At 42.2% G+C, this 18,480-nt stretch overlaps 1 protein-coding gene and 2 pseudogenes across 1 annotated transcript in view; 1 reads left to right on the forward strand and 2 right to left on the reverse strand.

Annotated features, from left to right (window-relative positions):
- Positions 1-2,567: 2,567 nt before the first annotated feature.
- Positions 2,568-9,070, reverse strand: LOC129032939 (WD repeat-containing protein 70-like; annotated as a pseudogene).
- LOC129034192 (peptidyl-prolyl cis-trans isomerase FKBP1A-like) lies at positions 4,219-4,639 on the reverse strand (annotated as a pseudogene).
- A 6,144-nt stretch (positions 9,071-15,214) lies between the features above and the next one.
- TM4SF4 (transmembrane 4 L six family member 4) overlaps positions 15,215-18,480 on the forward strand; it is a 28,625-nt gene continuing 25,359 nt past the window's right edge. The window contains exons 1-2 of the mRNA XM_054482085.2: positions 15,215-15,613; positions 16,383-16,472. Of these exons, the coding sequence (XP_054338060.1) occupies positions 15,440-15,613; positions 16,383-16,472 (264 nt within the window). The 5' untranslated portion in view covers positions 15,215-15,439. The remainder of the gene's footprint in view (positions 15,614-16,382; positions 16,473-18,480) is intronic.

Consider the following 18,480-nt stretch of genomic DNA (forward strand, 5'->3'; position numbering starts at 1 on the left):
GACAGTAAAATTATGACATATGAGTCAGGAAAGATTAAGGAATACAGTATAAAGTGACCCTGTGCAACACTGGCGTGGATGTGGGAAGGGCTGGAGTTCAAGACCCACATTTGCGTAGCCTTGGGCACTATCTCACCAGGCCCCCATTATCTTATCTACAATATAACTAGTTTGGGCTAGATAACTTTCTAGCTCTGTCAGTCTCTGATTCTAGGGAGTAAAATAGTCTTAGCTGTGTTATGAATCCATCTGTCTCCTTCACCGTAGCCATCACCAGCTTCCTTGGCCAATTGTTGCTGTGTCTCCGCACCCTCCCACACTAGTGTCGCAAATCCCCAGACATATCATTTCATCTGCTTTTCCTTACTGGAAGAAATGAAGAAAGAAAAAGTGTTTTAACTTGGTGCACCACAATGTCACATTTGCTCCTATATAGAAATGTAAGGAGAAAGAGTTTTCATTTAATGGTGTAATTGCAAATGGACAACAGTTTTAGAAAACAGGAGTAATTTTAAGAGGCATGATAACCACCTTCATAGTAAAGAAACAGTAAAAAGTAAAAACATGATTTTTCTCAGAGTGGTCTTCACATCTAAAAATAGTTCTCTGTGGCCATTTGGCAGCTCAAAGTGAAGAAATTCTTATGAATGAGCTGGGGAATCAAAGAGAGAGTGTGTGAGCTACAGGCAGAAAGGAAGTTCCATTCTAGCAGCAGTTGGCCACAATCTGCTTTTCTGCTTGGGCCTCAGCTTTTGGACAGCTGTGTGCCTGAGACTGCAAGGTCATTTCTGGCCTTGCCAATGTTGCTTTCAGCTCTTGAGCTTTGGGCTGGTTTGTTACACAACAATCACTAACCAACACGGGAGAAGGTGCAAAATCTCCAATCCTGATATTAGACAATATTCTGTCAACAAAATGACCACTTATTATTAATAATAATGTAATAATTAAATCCCTTATATGCATTTCTTCAGGTCAATTTTACCTGAGTGGGTGGTGAAGAAGGAGGCTGAGTGAGCAGGAGACTTGGCCATATATGGTTAGAGCTGGTAGTTGGGGTTACGTGGCTGCCAAGCTTTCTGGTATGGACATTCTGTTTTTCCCTGCATGGCAAGGGCTAGAGTCCTAGCCCAGAAGTCAGAGGATGTTTACTCTAATTCTCTCTCTGCCACTTGCTGGTTGTGTGAACTTTGGCTACTCTCTAGACCTCTCTGGCCTCAGTTTCCTCATTCATAAAAAATACTGGCTTTAATAATCCCTACCTGGCTGGCCTGCCCACTTCACTGGCAGGATAGAGTAAGATGATGGTATGAACACACAGTGAATACTGAAAGGTAGTCATATGCATACACATTCATGAGATGACGTGAGGATGTGATGTAGGATCTCAACTGAATACACTATAGTTTTGCCTGGACTATTCAAAATATTTGATAAAATTTTCTGTTAAAAAAAAGTCAGTGTTTAGTATATGATGCCAAATACCTGGACTTCATTTTACAAAATGAATAAAGTTTTGTGTATGATAGTGTATGTAATCAATGCTATAAACTGATTAATAATTGGCTAACCCTGGATAACCAATTACTCTGCTTCATTGGTGAAGGGACTGAGACTCTGAGAGATTAAGTAACTTCTCAAGGGCCACAGTTACTAAGCAGTAGAACCATAACTTATACCCAGGGACCCTTTCCATTATATCCCAGCAAGATTTCTCAAAAAGATTGAAGGCAAATTGGCCTCAAAGGCACATGTACATCACTGACTCTGAGAAGGTAGCTTTATGTGGGATGATGCCCAGGCATCTTCACAAGAACAAAGCAGAAAACAAATCCCTTCAGCCAGGGAGCTTTGGAGATCTTTTTGTTTCTCTTCTTTGCCTGCACCAAAGCTGGTGAATAAACCATGGGGCTGGCAGGCAGCACTTGAAGGCACCATTGACTTCACAGTGAATGAATACTAGAGGAGTCTTGGGTCTGGCAGAGGAACACCCCACGGATGGTGGTGGATGAGATTGTGCTAATTTGGGGTCTCCCAGCCAGCACCTGCACATAGCAGAGGAAGATGGCCGAAGCTTCTTGTGCATCACATCCCTGTCTGAAACATAATTGTCCAGACTGTCAGAAAGCGTTCTGTATGATGGTATTTTTCAGGTGTTTATATTTTTGTGATGGTAGTGGAGAGAAATATTATGCTTGAACCAAATAGAATCACTTCTCTCCTTCTTAGTCCTCTCTTCAAGCCCTTCCTCCCCCAACTCACCCCACCTTGCCAGCTGCATTTGTGAACTTGAGTAGCTCTCAATTCAACTGTCAACAAGTGATGATATTTTAAGTGTTAAATTGAATTTTAAAATGCATTCAAAATTATTAATACATAAGAATCACAAGAGCATGTACAATTTAGCCTCAGCAGCTTAGGTAATTAGATAGATGGTTAATCCAAAAGGAACCAAAACTAAAGGTTCAAGAAGTAGATAAATGATCCTGTCTTGTATTTTTTCTTTTTTTATAAAAATGAATTTTTCATTTCATGAGTATTAAAAAGAAAACCCAAAACCTGTCACATTTCCCTCCCACTCATACAAACAGCTCTCAAAAGAGATTCTTCAAATTTTACATTTTTTCCATTCTGGCTCATTCTTTGCTTCCTCATCATCAGATTCAACTTGGCCAAACATGATTCTGGGCTGAGTCTTGGAACACGTTGGAGAAACCCAATATGGGTTTTCTTCTGCTGCTTTGGCATGATGCAAAATGGCTTCCCAAGGATTACTGTCATCAGTCTTGTCCAAAGCAATGTTCTTCACAATATAGGAAGAAAGAGTGCCTTTGTGGGTCCCACCACAACCTGAGTCTGCTACAGGAGGTTCAGGCTTATGCGACTTCAGGGGATCCAGTCTGTCCTTCTCCAGCTGTTTCCTTGTACTCCGTTGGCGGGGCTCACAGAACATAGGCAAGACATGAGGGGCGATGACGTAGTCCTGGGTTAGTGTCTCAGCTTGTTTTGCCTTCCACTGGTTCTTTGTTTGTTTGTTAGAAAAGCCAGCATAAAGCACTTTTATTGCAATAACAAAACTTGAAACTCATATATGGCGCTGGCGGTGGGGGGAGCGAAGCAGCAATGATTTCTCTCACCAAATCACTACACAGGACAGCAAAGGGGGCGAGAAGGGCCTGAGGGAGGAAAAGCTAGGAAACTGAGATCAGCAGTGGGAGCCAAGCATCAAAAAACAGGAGATGCTGAAGCTGCGATGACCAGCATTATTTTCTTAAGAGAACATTCAGGGATTTGTCATGATGCCTGGGCTTTCATTGGGTGTTAAGTCACAAACAGCACCTACAATTTAAACTGTCAATTAAAGTTTTTAAAATTTAGGAAGTGGTGGAGCTTGGAAAGTTATGAGATTACAAAATCCCTGAAAGTCCACTAGAAAAACCACAGGATGGAAAAATAAATAAATAAATAAATAAGCCAGGCCACAAAGAAGACTTCAGAGGTCCCCGCTGGCCTAGGGACAGATACCTGTAGTGTCCAGCATGGCAGTGAACATGATCTGCTTTCAAAGGCAGAGGGTTTAAGGGAATGGTGGGGTGACACTAGTGGAAGCAAAGGCTCTCCCCATCCCCACCTCATTTTGAGGTAGGGCTTTTAATTTAACCTAAGGACATCTCTAAACTTGGAGAATAATTGAGCCCTCAACAGCGCCTCAAATCTGCTATGGCTTTGCAGCGCAGCAGCAAGAATGTTTAATGTATAATAGATTAAAATTTCATCCAAAAAAATTAAAATAAAATATTCTTGCAACCCCCACCCCCACCCCACACCAATTCCTATTCTAAAGTTAACCTATCACTTATGCTGTTAATACTTGACCATATACTTATTGGAAACCTAGATTCAAAAGACTGAAACTGAATCTTCACCCCAAAATGAAAACAAAATAAAAGGAATAACTTGAGGTTTATGGCATACAGTCTAGGTAAACACACATACGAGGAGAAAGAGGAAGAGGAGATGGAGGTGTTGGAAGCAAAGCTGAGTGACAGAACACATTCAGTCAGGGCAGATGTCTATACAGAGTGGAGTGGAACATCAGGAAAAGCTCCATTTGGATTCATGTGCAAGCGTCTGGAGGCACCAGATCCCTCCTTGGCAGATCCAAGAACAGGGATCTGGATCTTGGATCATTCTAAAACTGGAATGACAGGAGGAGGCCATTCCTGTCATTCCAGTTTTAGAAGCTCCACATCGAAGACGAGAGTGGTGTGTGGTGGGATGATGCCCGGGTGCCCAGTGGCACCATAGGCATAATCTGGAGATATAGTCAGTTTGGCTGTCTGACCCGCACTCATCTGGACAACCCCTTCTTCCCAGCCTGGGATCACCTCCTGCTTGCCTAACATAAGCTTAAAGGGCTTTTTCTGTCCCGGAACGAATCAAATTTCTTTCCATCTTCAAGCATCCCAGTGTAGTGCATCACGCAGGTCTGGCCGCGCTTCAGGAGGGTGTGCGCGTCTCCTGGGGAGATGGTTTCCACCTGCACTCCCATGGCGGCTGCGGACGCTGGGCGGGCAGGCAGCGCGACGGGCGGCGTGGACTCACAGCCACCTGGCGGCGGTTCCATGGCTCTGCCTAATCCCCTTTCGCCGGGTTTTAACCACATATAATTTTGCTCTCCTCTGACTCTTGTTGGGGTTGTAATAGACTTTAGGCAATCATTTCCAGTTCCAACCATGATCTGGTTCAGCCTTGGATGCCGCAGGCAGCGTCTGTGATGTCTGTTTCATACACCCTTTGGAAAGTTCTACGCTCAAGGCAAACAAGTTTGCCGCTGCCACATCCTCTTTGAACAGATGTACCTCTTTGAACAATGACTATGAGCTTATCATCTGGACTGAAACAGCAGTCAGTCGTTGGGAACATGGTGGGAAGACCCGAGGCTGAAAAAAGTGGCTTATTAAATTGTCGGATGTCCCATAATTTTAACGAATCATCACCTCCACGAGAGGCAAGGACATTACCATCATAGGAAAAAGTCACGCCAATAAGTGTCTGTGCCCAAGTAATCAGGCTGTTTATAGTTGAACTTAGGATGAACCGTCAGATATCGGTCCCAGATCTGCATGCCTCCATCCTGGCTGGCAGCTGCTATGAGATTTCCATCTCTACTATATGTGCACGTGGTGGGAATGACTTTTTTTTGCCCTGCATCGTCCGTGGTTTAAACACACTTTTTTGTTTCTTTGGATTTTCAATTTCCCACGTCCTCACAGTCCTGTAATCCAGGACAGTATAAACATTCTTGCCCCTGCTGGTTCCACAGTACTCCTCTCCTGGGTACACTTCCGTATTTCTTGCTGAATTTAAAATGCCAATAGAAGCGATTTCTTCACCTCCATCAGGGTTACACTTCAGGAAAAGGAAGCAGGGGTTTTCATGTTGGTTGTTCGGGCCTCTCTTCAAAATCACCAGATCCTGGCCTGGAGCAGGCGGCGCCAGCAGCTCCTCACTTTCGAAGTCGCGGGCTCTGAGACTGCCCGAGTGAGAAGGAGGCTGTGGGTCAGGGCCCCGCCCTGCGGCATCCCAGGAAGAGGACAGCGTGGGGCCGGAGTGAGGCCCCGTCCTGGGTCCGCGTCTCCATTCCACCGCCTACAGCCAGGCCAGCCCAGCCCCGGAACTTCTCTTCCAGTGCTTGAGGGTCCGCCCGTGCAGTGTGGAAGTGGGCAGGCAGGGCGACTTTCAGCTCGCTCCCCTGTCTTGTATATTCCATAGTCTGGTTTAACAGTTGTATGTGGGTGGCTGTCATTATCGTCATCATCGTCATCATCACTATTATCAGCACATATTTTATGGTGCCTTGATTAAGTGGAGGCACCGTGCTAGGTACAGTTAAGGACTTTACCTTTCTAGAAGATACTGTCACTGTTGTTAAGGAGTGTCCCATCTCCATTTCTGGCCCAGAGGTAAGATTAGAGGTTCTGGCGTGGTGATAAGTTTGAAAAACAGATACAGCCCTGAAAGTCCCGGGAAGAAGGGAGGAGGAGAGGGAACAAGCTTCAGAGTGCTGGCTTCCAAAGTCCTTCCTCAGATAGCCAGTGTGCTTCCAGCTGCTCAGTGGGAAGAGCCTCAGAAATAGTGGAACGCTGCAAGGAGGTCAAAGGAGAATGAAGCCTGAGACATGGCCACGGGGTTCGGTAACGGGTAATGGCACTGATGAACTTGCCATAGCGAGACCGGGACAGGAACCAGATGGCAAGAGGTTAACAAATCAGAGGGGGCTGGGAACTGGAGAGAGAGGCTTGGTCATGAGGAGAAAGAAGCAGGGTCAAGGGAAGATGTTTCCAAGACAGAATTCAAAAATGGAAAAATTTGATTATTTCTGGTTGTTTGATGGGTAAATGCGAGTTCATTATACAATTCTCTATACCTAGTGGGTATTTTTTAACTTCTTTAATAAACATTTAGGAAAGGCAAAGTGAGAACTGAGAATGTGTGAAGAGAATGAAGACATAGGTAAGAGAGGATACTAAATCTTTAAGGCAGAATAATGATAATTGGTGGTACAGTCTCAGGGAAGGTTTAGAGATGGAAACAAAAGCACCAGTGAGGGAATTAATCTGCTGACAGGGGAAAGATAATAAAAATGGATAAAGATAAGAATAAAATGTGGATGAAAGAGGAAAGTGTTCATATAAAAATATTATAAGGCTGAAAGAAAGATGGATGAAGGAACTTGGGCCTTCATTTCTGCAAGTGGGAGGAGAGGTTATAACTCTCAAAGGAGTTGGGGCGAGGGAGGAGGGAGGGTTTGAGGAATGTGGAAAAGGGTTGGAAAATAACAGTTGTGGAATGCAGTAGGGAATGAGTAAGAGGGGAAGATGACCGTTGAGAAGCAGGCCCATCTAAAGAAAGGCAGCCCAAACTTTTAACCGGTTCACCACCGGTTAAAAGTGAATCACCACCATAAAGCATGCAGAAAACAGCAAGCTAGAGTGATGTGGGGTCTCTTCCAACCCTAGAGTCTTCTGAAATCCCTAAGCTGGCAAGTGACTTGTCCCAAGAACAAAAGTTTGTTAGAGCAAGTAGCAACTGCTTGAAACACCCTACAATGAGCTGCTCCAGTGGGAAGTCTAAGGAAGGGCATCCATTTGCCCCAAAGTAAGCAGAGTAATAAATGTGTCCAGCCTCAACGTATGGCCCTCTGACTGCCGGAATCACCTGAAGCTTGTTAGAAATTCAAAATCTAAGGCCCTGTCCCAGACTTTCTAAATCAGAATCTGTATTTTAACAAGATTGCAGATGATTTACATGCACATTAAAATTTGAGAAGCCTTGGTCTGTAACTTTGCTAGAAGCTTTGATGTACATATGGGTAATCACAGAAAAGCTAATGTCAATTTAAAAATAAATTGGGCCTCTACGTTGTGCCTCACACTGTGAAGACCACCAAAGACCTGGATTCATTTCTCTACCCTTTAGGTTTAATCACAGTAGTTATTGCAAGGAGGAATTATTTTTGCAATTGCAGTTCAATCTTGAAAACCTGTAAAAGGGAAAAGGTTTATCTAACTTTGACATTCTGTGAATTGGAGATGATTATTCAATTTTAAGGAAGGGAGTTTATCATTCGACCTTGCTTCTGGACTCTCCACCACTGTCAGTGGCAGGGGTAGCTCAGGTGCACTTAGAGCAGGCACATATCATACCAATTACTACACTGAGTTACTTCCTTTTAAAACTTAGTTTTAATATTTTTACCGCCTTAGAATTTGGTCTTATCCATAATATTTGCTCTCTTTTCTCAGTCCTTTGTCAACTAGAAATCCATAGTTAGAGTCAGTGAGAGCATCTTTGAGCAGTGGGACCACATGACCCTTCCAACTCGTTGGCATTGCTCTTTTCTTTCATAAGACACGCACTCAGTCTAAAGAGTGTGGGCTTGGGTTCAAGTGCTGACTTGCTTTCTAGCTGTGTGGTTTTGAGCAAACTCCTTATCCCCTGAGCCTCAACTTCCTTCCATATAGCAAAGAGGGAGGTTACTGGGTTACTATTACCCACCTCAGAGGGACATTGTGAGTTAATACTGAAAAGCATTAAAGTTATACCTAGCATGTAACAAGCTTACAATAAATATTACTACATAATATAATTTTATCAAAATTCTATTCTTGGCAATGAATAGTTTCAAAGGAGCCTATTCAGGGAAGCATTCCCTATCCTCACTGGAATCCCCCTGCTACCCTATATACTTTCATAGCTTTCTCCAGTCCATGGAACAAATCATAGTTTGTTATTATATGTTTTTGAGACAGTTTGATTAATGAAAGGCAACATGCATAGAGGTTAAGAGCACAGACTTTTTTTTTTTAACTAGATTGCTTGAGATCAAATCCTATCTCCTGCTAATAGTGATGAGATCTTGGGAAAGTTACTTAACCTCTCCGGGATGCAGTTTCCTTATGAGTAAAATTCAGATTAAAATAGAACCAACTTCATGCAATTGCTCTGTTTTCTGTTATTAGCATTATTAATATCTATCTTCCTTTTCTTATAAGCTGTGTCCATTTAACATGTCTCCAGTACCTGACACGTCAGTGCTCAAAAAATATGCTAAAAGAATAAATATACAAAAGCTAAAATTGACCCCCACAAAAGTTCACTGACATGAAATTTTAAGGCAGTTGCTTTTGATGTTATTTTCTTTCCAAATTGTGCTTGCTTTCTTGGTGTTGTTATCATTTCCCAATATGTTTGTAAATTTTTATAAGCAAAAATTATTTGGAAAAATAATTTTTAAAAACAAATGGAGAAATACTTGTGCAAAGGCACAGACGAAAAGAATAATACATAATTATATAGTCAGATTTATAGAAATTAAAAACAAATGCAGTGTTAAAATTTCTCTGCATTTTAAAGCCATAACATGAATTTTTAAACTTGGTTTATTTTTGAACCCATGTTTAATTTTAAAAAGAAGATGAGGAACCACAGTTAGTGATGTTTTACCTTACGGAGAGTGGGTGAGGGGTGAGTTCCCGTTGAAAGTTAACTTTTCACCTATAACCATGACGATATCAAAGAATCCTAAAACAAATCAATATTTGGGCAGGTCATCTGGGACAGATTTACCAGCCAGAGCTCACGCCTCTCTGAGAGATCACAGCTGTGCCCTTTTGTACTGAGACCTGCGTTAGAGGGGACTACATAGCACCCCTTTGAGTCATGACACAGGAACAGATTTGCATTTGCTCATTCTAATTTTGAAAACAACTGGAGATACTTTTAAGGTGTAGATGGTGCCTACTAGCTCCTCAAGTGCAAATCCTAACTTAGGCTGTGTCTACCCATACACAATTGTGGGAATTATCCAGATAATTTACCCTGTAGCTGAGAAAGGCCCTTGATTTAAACCTAAATGCATGCAGGCTGTCCTCTCTGTGTTGAGCAAACAATAGGTACCAGTCTTTGGTTTCTGAAGCAGGATGTTGTGGTGATTAAGAGGATGGTCTCTATAATCAGACTCCTTTGGTTTAAATCTACCTTTATCTCTGTGGCAAATTAAAGCTGGCCAGAAATTCTCTGACATTTCTTTCACAAAGAGGTGAGGTCTATGTTCCCTCCCCTTGAATTTGAGATCATTCTGACTACACTGACCAATAAAATATGGCCAAAGTGACCCTGTCCCATTTTCTGGCCCAGGCCTTAAGACAATGGCAGCCTCTACTTATATCTCAGAGCCTTATGTTACCATGTAAAAGTCTAACTACAGTGTTGCAGAAACCACGTGGAGAGCCCTGAGACTAAAGGAAGAAAAAGAGGGGCCCAGATTTGTATGAGCCCAGAGTTATAGCTGTTCCCATCAAGGCACCTTGACATATAAGTGAAACCACCTTGGATTCTGCACACCAATGTGGCCACAACTGAACAACAGCAAATAACCTCAATCAATACTACTTGGAGCAGAAGAATCACCCGGTTTGTCTCTACCCATCTTCCTGACCCACAAAATCCTGAGATAAAGTGAAATGATTATTGTTGTAAATACACAGTTTTGAGTTGGTTTATTATACATCAAAAGATAACCAGTGGCCTGATGCGGTGTCTCACACCTGTATCCCAACAATTTGAGAGGCAGAGGCAGGAGGATTGCTTGAGCCCAGGAGTTTGAGACCAGCCTGGCCAAAATGGTGAAACCCCGTCTCTACTAGAAATACAAAAATTAGCCGGGCGTGGTGGCGTGTGCCTGTGTTCTCAGCTACTTGGGAGGCTGAGGCAGGAGAATTGCTTGAACCTGGGAAGCATAGGCTGCAGTGAGCTGAGATCATGCCACTGCACTCCAGCCTGGGCAACAGAGTGAGACTCTGTCTCAAAAAAAAAAAATTAGCCTGGCATGGTGGCGTGTGCCTGTGGTCCCTCAGGAGAATAAGGCAGGAAGATCGCTTGAGCTCAGGAAGTCAAGGCTTTGGTGAGTTGCAATTGTGCCACTGCACTCCAGTCTGGGTGACAGACTGATACCCAGTTCCAAAAAAAAAGATAACCAGAACAGTGTTTACCACTTGTTTTTGTTTCCTCATCTCTAAAATAGGGACAATAATGTCATGTAATTGCTTGCTTCTATGGAGCTCGATGACAACTCTAGATAGTGAGCTTACCACTTGTTTTTGTTTCCTCATCTCTAAAATAGGGACAATAATGTCATGTAATTGCTTGCTTCTATGGAGCTCGATGACAACTCTAGATAGTGAGATAGAGACATCTGAGAGGGAGGTCTGTTTCTTCTAGTTCTCCAGACCATGTGGCCCTTTAGTAGTTCAGCCTCTCCCAGGACCCTGGCGCTTTAGGGAACACTCATGTTGAAGTGGCCCAGGCAAGGAGGAGTCGGTCATGAAGCGTCAGAGCTCTTAGAGAATAGTGACTGTCTTCCCTTAGGCAAGATATTTCACATTTCTTTGTTCGTGGAGGCCAAGTTGGCTCTCAACCCTGCACCCAGCTCACCACCTTGGCACCTCACAATCTCCCCAAATCGTGCTTCATCCTGTCTTCCATCTTTGCTCTTGTTATACTTCCTTGCCTCAAATCACCACTCACTTTCTCTCTGCCAACACAGATTCCATCACAAGCACTTGGGAAATGAGTAAGTTCCAAGTTTTGCAAAGGATGTTCTGGAAAATCCTGGTCCTGCCAGCTACAGGATACAAAAGATGGGTTCTGCAGGCATTGAAGCTTGGAAAACGCTGGGTACTGTATTTCTCAGCTCTCCAATAATTACACATGCACTTGCAAATTAAAGGCCCTAAAAAGTTCTGCCATTCAGAGTCCTATTTTGCTCTATGTGATTCAGATTTCCCAAACATATCTTGATGGTAATACAGTTTTCTTATAAAACAAGACTTCTCAGAAAAAGTGACCACTGAGCTGAGTCCTGGAGGGGTGTAGCAGGAAAGCAGGAGAAGGGGGCAGAGCAGGAAGCAGGAAGACAGGAGGACTGATCTGGCTGGAAGACAAATCAGGGAGGACTAAGTTTAAGATCTGAGGGCCATGGAAGCCTCCTGAGTGCTTTTGGCAAAAATGTAATATCAGTTTAGCATTTACAGAGATCACTAGTTCTCACTTTATAAAGATCACTGACTCTCACTACCTGGTTTGATCTTTATTTTTTGATTGAAGACCTATAGTAAGCAAAACATGTTGCATTATTACCTAACATCTATGCACACATAACAAAAATTTCATAAAATAGCTCTTATTACATGTAATGCCCACTAATATTTTCTGTTATTTTTTCCTCCTTTGGGAAATCACTTTTAACAATCTATTTTCATCATCCAGGTAAGCAAAGATGAGGACCTGAATTTTATTTGAATGCAAATGTGTGGAGACCCCTCTCTTCTTCCTGATATTCTGTATGAATAGATGAGAATGCTCTGCTTTAAGACAAGCCATGTCTTGTTCTTCTGCTAAGGGGCAGTTACTCGTTTAACCTCTGTGTATGGGTTCTCTTGTCTCTTGTCACAAGTGGAAGGTTGTAATATCATTGAGGGAAGAAAGCAAGTCTTAGATTTATTTTATTCACAAGGACAGTATTTGGCACATTGGTGGACATACCATGCGTGTAACAATACGCTTATTGATTGCACTGAATTGACAGCTCTTCACCCATTTCAGGGTGAATGTCTTCTGCTCCTGTGCTTGTTAGCTGAGGAATTGACTTCCTGCATCACTGGAAGGAACCCCTAGACTTCCTGCTGCTTAGTCCCGTAAGGTCAAACCTCCCATCCAGTGAGGTCCATGGAGATAGTGCCCATATTCACATTCTTCTCCTTTTCTTACCCCAAGGATCCCTCCTGTCTTTCTATCCCTTCCAGGGCTACCGTTTGCTCTCACTTCTGAAGTCTCCATAGAAGGCTAGTGACAGAATGGGGCTTAGTGTCCTCAGCCACTTCCTTCTTGCTGTTTCTGAAAACAAGGGAGTTAGCCATTTTTGTTTAAAGTCTTCACTGCTAAACACTGAGAGGAACAGAATAAGCAATAAACTATCAAGTAGGAGTATCACAAAAATGATTCTCAGAATCTCACACAATTTTTCCTTGTACCTATAGCAGTCTGTTGGTGACCTCCCCGCTACACTTCCGGAGGGTGAATTTCACCAAGGTTCCCGTCCCCTCACGATTCCCTCTCTCCAGATTAGATATTCTACTTCTTGCCTGGAGGTCTGAAGGCACAATTAATAATTGAACAATTAATGAGTTAGTCACTATCCAAGTGTTTGAAGTCTGAAGTGGTCAGGGCATTCCAGGAAAGTGACTGTTTTTCAGTGTTTCTCTTCCTCTACTCAGGAAATAAGTTACTTCATGCCTGAAAGAAAACTGAAGTGTGGTCCACAATATTTCTTACTTTTACCTATTCTCTCAGACAGTATACATGGGTAATTCCAGTTGCGCGTCTGAAAAATCTAGGACATCAGGGCCAGTGTTTGTCAAATGCCATGATGGTAACTTCTGGAAGCAAACGGTGTAGTCCAGGGAGAAAGGAGAAAGCTGCCCAGTCCCCAGAAAGAAGCTGCCTAGCTCTAAGTGGCATATGCATTTGATTAACCCAATCCACTCACCCCCAGGACTGTTGCCTTCTTTAGAGTTCATATGCTCGAGACTCCCTGTCAGAAGCCAGCGGGTTATAAATAAAGTTCATTTGCACCTGCCTGGAGTGTTGGAAAACAGCTGTCAGCACAGTGATGACAGCTTTTGTTTGCTTCTGGTGGAAACACAGCTTGTTTTCTTTTTCTTCCTTTTGCTTGTCTGTATATCTAATTTTTCTACCAAAAAAAAGTCACATTACTTTGTAATAAGGGGTAAAATCACAGTTTGTTGTTGTGTTCAGAAGGAAGTGTCTCCCACTGTGTGCATATACCTCGCACACAGTGCCATTCTATTGTTTATATTTAAAAGATGATGTTTTGTTGTTTGTTTGTTTTCAAAAAGGAAAATCTATGAGAGAGAACGTAGCCTGGGTTTTGGCAACACAGAGTCGGAGGGGAGGTAGGCTAATGAGTATGAACATACAGTCAGCCAAAGGGATAACCTCTGTTGTTTGACATCAGAGTAAAGTGACCACGGTTAGTGATAATGTATTATAGATTTCAAAGTAGCTAGAAGAGAGGACTTAAATTGTTCCCAGCACATAGAAATGATAAATATTCAGTGATGGATACCCCCAAATACCCTGGCTTAATCACTACATATTCTACACATGTAACAAAATATCACACATACCCCATAAATGTGTAAAATAGTATGTATAAATAAAAAATAAAGTCTTAGCTCTTCTTCTTATGCTGAGATGACCTTGCAAAAATCACTTTGAGCAGAAGCATCTCCACTTGTGAAGGAGCATGATACCTTCTTCACAAAAAGGTGAAGAATATTTAAGGTGCTCATTTGTGCTTGGAATATTATGCATGGCTCAATAAACATTTGCTGTTTTTCTGCTTTCTTTCTCATCCTGACCCTGAAATTTCAAAGTATCTTTATAAAGCAACCGGTATTCATTTCGTAGAAATTTTAGAAGGAGCCTCAACATTTTTCCAGTCTGACTTTTCTGGAAACCTTCCCACAGCTTCCCTTTCCAAGGGCCTCTGAGCCTTGGCAGAGCCCAGTCCATGGCTTCCTTGTGAGCAGGTGGCCTATTCCACGGTAGGACAGGTCTCACCATGGTAATAATGTCACTTTATTTTAGCTTTTTATTTAGCTAAAATTTGACTCCCTAAAATATTCAACCTATTTCAACCTCTAGATTCTCAATGAAGAACTAGTAAGACTTCCGGTTCCACCTCTTAATCCTTCAGCTGTTACGTAATACCAGTACCAGGCAGGGCCATCGCATAATGTAGAGCTTGGTCCAGGCGTGGCAGAGAACTTCTTAAGTGACACAAAGCAAATGAATGAATCATGCCCCTGGCAGTTGGCAAACTTTCTAATAGTGGTGTGTTTTACCGCCTCCCACACTCTCTAACTGCTCTTCCAACAGTGTCTTCTCCCCAGTCAACTCATCGGGACCTTTTCTCTCCCTCTCTACCAATGCCGACCTTCCTTTCCCCTTAGCCTTAGTGAATGATGGTTTCTTTATTCCTATATGGAAGACATAGCTGAAAAAGTTGATTAGGAAAATTGTTTTTGCTAATTCCATCACATCTTGTAGGGAAAAGATAGAACTTAGTTACTTGAGTAACAAGTAGAGAAATACAGCAATCAGACAATAAAATGAATAGTTGCTTTTTGCCTTAAAAAATTATTTTAAGTCTGAGCTCAATGATACACAACTAGACCATCAAATTATTTTGATATTGAGGAAAACAGAAGCTCTTTTGGTTAACCCTGCATTCCAGGCTTTCAGTGGAAAAGACAAAGACACGCACTGTACACCATTAAGTACTTGGGAGACATGATTTTAACCAGGATGTAACTCAATTATATTAGTGATTCATAAAGAGTCCGGAGAAAATATTTCTTTATTTGGGCATGGGCACTGTCAGATTAAAGGTGCAGTGGTTCTAAATGCTGTTTGTTCCAGCCCTGTCTTCGATTGCAACAATGTGAGTGTCTTGTCTGTGCTGGTGGATTATTAACAGAGGTTATTGGTCTCCATGGCAAAACGATTGAATGATTGCTCTGAACGTAATCTCATTTATGGGGGTGCAAAAAACAAAGCACTTCAGGTCAGGGAGAATCTATAAATGTCCATTGCCATCGAGGTTCTGCTATTTTTGAGAAGCTGAAGCAACTCCAAGGACACAGTTCACAGAAATTTGGTTCTCAGCCCCAAAATACTGATTGAATTGGGGACAATTACAAGGACTCTCCGGCCAAAAACCCTTGAAGAGGCCCCGTGAAGGAGGCAGTGAGGAGCTTTTGATTGCTGACCTGTGTCGTACCACACCAGAATGTGCACTGGGGGCTGTGCCAGATGCCTGGGGGGGACCCTCATTCCCCTTGCTTTTTTTGGCTTCCTGGCTAACATCCTGTTATTTTTTCCTGGAGGAAAAGTGATAGATGACAACGACCACCTTTCCCAAGAGATCTGGTTTTTCGGAGGAATATTAGGAAGCGGTGTCTTGGTGAGTAGGGAAGCCTTAAAATCCCCCTAAGGGAGATTTTCCCTTCCCCACAATCCTTTTTAAATCAGGTACTTATTGAACAGGGAGATATTTAGTTGGTAATAGAAGCTCAAGCATTGCATGATGAGAGGTCAATGCCTTAAATTTTTTCTCGTTTCTGTTAGGATCTGACAAGGACGCATCAGCTAAATTTACTAAGTAATTAATCTGTAAGCTTGGGCTGACAGTTCTCACGGGTCATTTGAGTCCCATGAACCGAAGTGAAGGTCACGTAATTTCTTGATTCCAACAAGATAGTGCCCAAAACAATAACAACAACAAACCCACGATGCAAACCCGCTAGAAAAGCAAATTGACTTAAAACCACCAAGAGAAGCTGTTGTCAGTGTGGTCGTCTTCCACTTAGGACCTAATGATTTCTTTACCTCTGGTTTCCAATAGAATTGGGAACCTCCGTTTGAGAGAGTGAAAGGGAGAGAGACTCACTTTTCATGACAATTGAGGAAAAGTTTCTTATTCTTTTTTCTAACACACCATCTAAATGGAAACTCAGATTTTGAAATCTTGCCTCATTGAAGCTGGTTAGTCAGCCCAGATGGAATCTAACTCCATAGCACTCCATTACCCCTCCAGCCATGCTCTGTTACTTTGCCATTCCCTTTGGGCCTCCAAGTCCCTCATTGTGGATGGGGCTCCTTATACAGTCAGGCAGGCTCGGGCCCTCCCTTCAACTCCTGGACTGTCTCTGAGGTGCCTCTCTTCCTGGTAGATGATCTTCCCTGCACTGGTGTTCTTGGGCCTGAAGAACAATGACTGCTGTGGGTGCTGCGGCAACCAGGGCTGCGGAAAGAGATTTGCGGTGAGTTACCATGGGGGGCAGCTACTAGAATTACTCCAGGGTGCTCTGTGTTTTTGTGCTGGGCAGCATGGAGATGGAGACAAGTTATCAGCTCCAGCCAGGACTCTGGGAGCAGCTGGTGAAGGGATAAAACTGTGATTTTTCCTGCCAGTGTGAAATAATAATAATTTTCCAAAATACCATAGCCCTCATACTTATAGGGTATGAATACTGTATTAGATTTTACAAACCAACAGGGATGTCAGAATTGGAGATTCAGAGGGGTCCCATATACAGAATGCAAGCCTGGAAGGCAGAGATGAAGCTGCAGCATTCCTCTGCCACTGAGAGGCCATAAGAACTTGGACAAGTCATTTCCCTTTTCTGGCCCTGAATTGCCTCATCTGCAAAGGGGACTTGGGACAGGACAAAAGATGGTATCCTCCCCTCCCCAGTAGGCTTCTAGGTTCCTCACCCACACCACTTCCATGTTCTCTATTTCTGAGGCCCAGCGCCTCTGGCTTCCACCAGGCTCTGCCTCAGGACTTCTGTTTCCTCTCTTGTTTCATGCGGCCATCGATCTTTTAGTAGGTGAACTAGAGACGTTAGGCATCAAAGTTCCAGAGTGCAGTGGAAAGAATGCTGGGACATGGGGACAGGACCCATTCTGCAATTAAGCAAGTCATTGTACTGCTCTGCCTCCCTTTGCTCATGTATAAAGCAGGAAGCTGGACTAGACCAGAATTTCTCAAGTATGGGACAAGCTCTGGTGCTACACAGATGTGCTATATCTTTCAACAACACAGAATGTCATTCCCATTCAATTCTCCTTCAATCCTTTTGAATCTATCAATCTATCAAGAAAAAGATCTTATTTTGGTAGACATAAGTCTTTCTTTTTTCTTTTATTTATTTATTTATTTTTTTGAGACAGGGTCTCACTCTGTTTTGCCAGGCTAGATCTTGGCTCACAGCAGGCTTGAACATCTGGGCTCAAGTGATTCTCCCACCTCAGCCTTCCAAGTAGCTGGGAGTACAAGTGTGCCACCCCACACAGCTGATTTTTTGTATTTTTAGTAGAGACAGAGTTTTGGCATGTTTCCTAGGCTGGTCTCAAACTCCCAGACTCAAGCAATCCGCCCACCTGAGCCTCCCAAAGTGCTGGGATTACAGGTGTGAGGCACTGTGCCCAGTCGTCTTTACTATTTTTTACCCTTTATAATCTCCCTTTCTAACAAAGAGAGGACAAGTCTTAGGCTCCAGGAATGAATGCAACATTATTTAACTAAAATGCAACTATATTGTGTTTCTATCTGCCAATGATTCTAATTTTTCATTCATATAGTGATGTAAATGAATAAAATGAGAGTTGACAAAAAATATTAAGAGTTAGATATATTGATGAGGCAGAAATTAAGCATAGTAGAACTGGAATTACTGGTCTGAAAAATGAGGAAGGTCAGTTTCTCCTGTAATCTCCCATGGTTCACATGTCCACCTAAAAGATTCATGAACCACAATAATGAATTTACCACATTTACTTTAACTTCCTAAAGGGAAAGCTGCATCTATCCATTCTGAAACAGGATCCTTTTAACATTTCTTTCTTAGCATTATTTTTTCATTTATTCAATCAAAAAATATTGAGCATATGTGAAAGGCTGAGGCTGGTCCGATGTGCATACATTACAGTTTCCATGTGAGTTCAAAGGTCAAAGAAAATATAACATCATGAGTCCCAAATAAGTATTGATAATTGTTATGTTAACATTTAAAATCATCATTTACAAAGAGTTTTTTTTTAAAAACCCACAATTTAATATAATCATGTAATATATGTTTTATATAACAAAGGTTATTTTATGTAATTATAAAGGAAAAGAAGATATTTATAACTTATTTTCCCCTTGAATTATAATCCCATTATATGTTGTGAACTTTTGGGGGATAGAAGTTGGAGATGAGGATTTTTTTTTTTAATTAGCAATTAAGAAAATAGGACGAAAAGAAAGAAGAGTCATTTATTTTA

Source organism: Pongo pygmaeus, chromosome 2 (genome assembly GCF_028885625.2).
Source record: "Pongo pygmaeus isolate AG05252 chromosome 2, NHGRI_mPonPyg2-v2.0_pri, whole genome shotgun sequence".
Classification (NCBI taxonomy): Eukaryota; Metazoa; Chordata; class Mammalia; order Primates; family Hominidae; genus Pongo; species Pongo pygmaeus.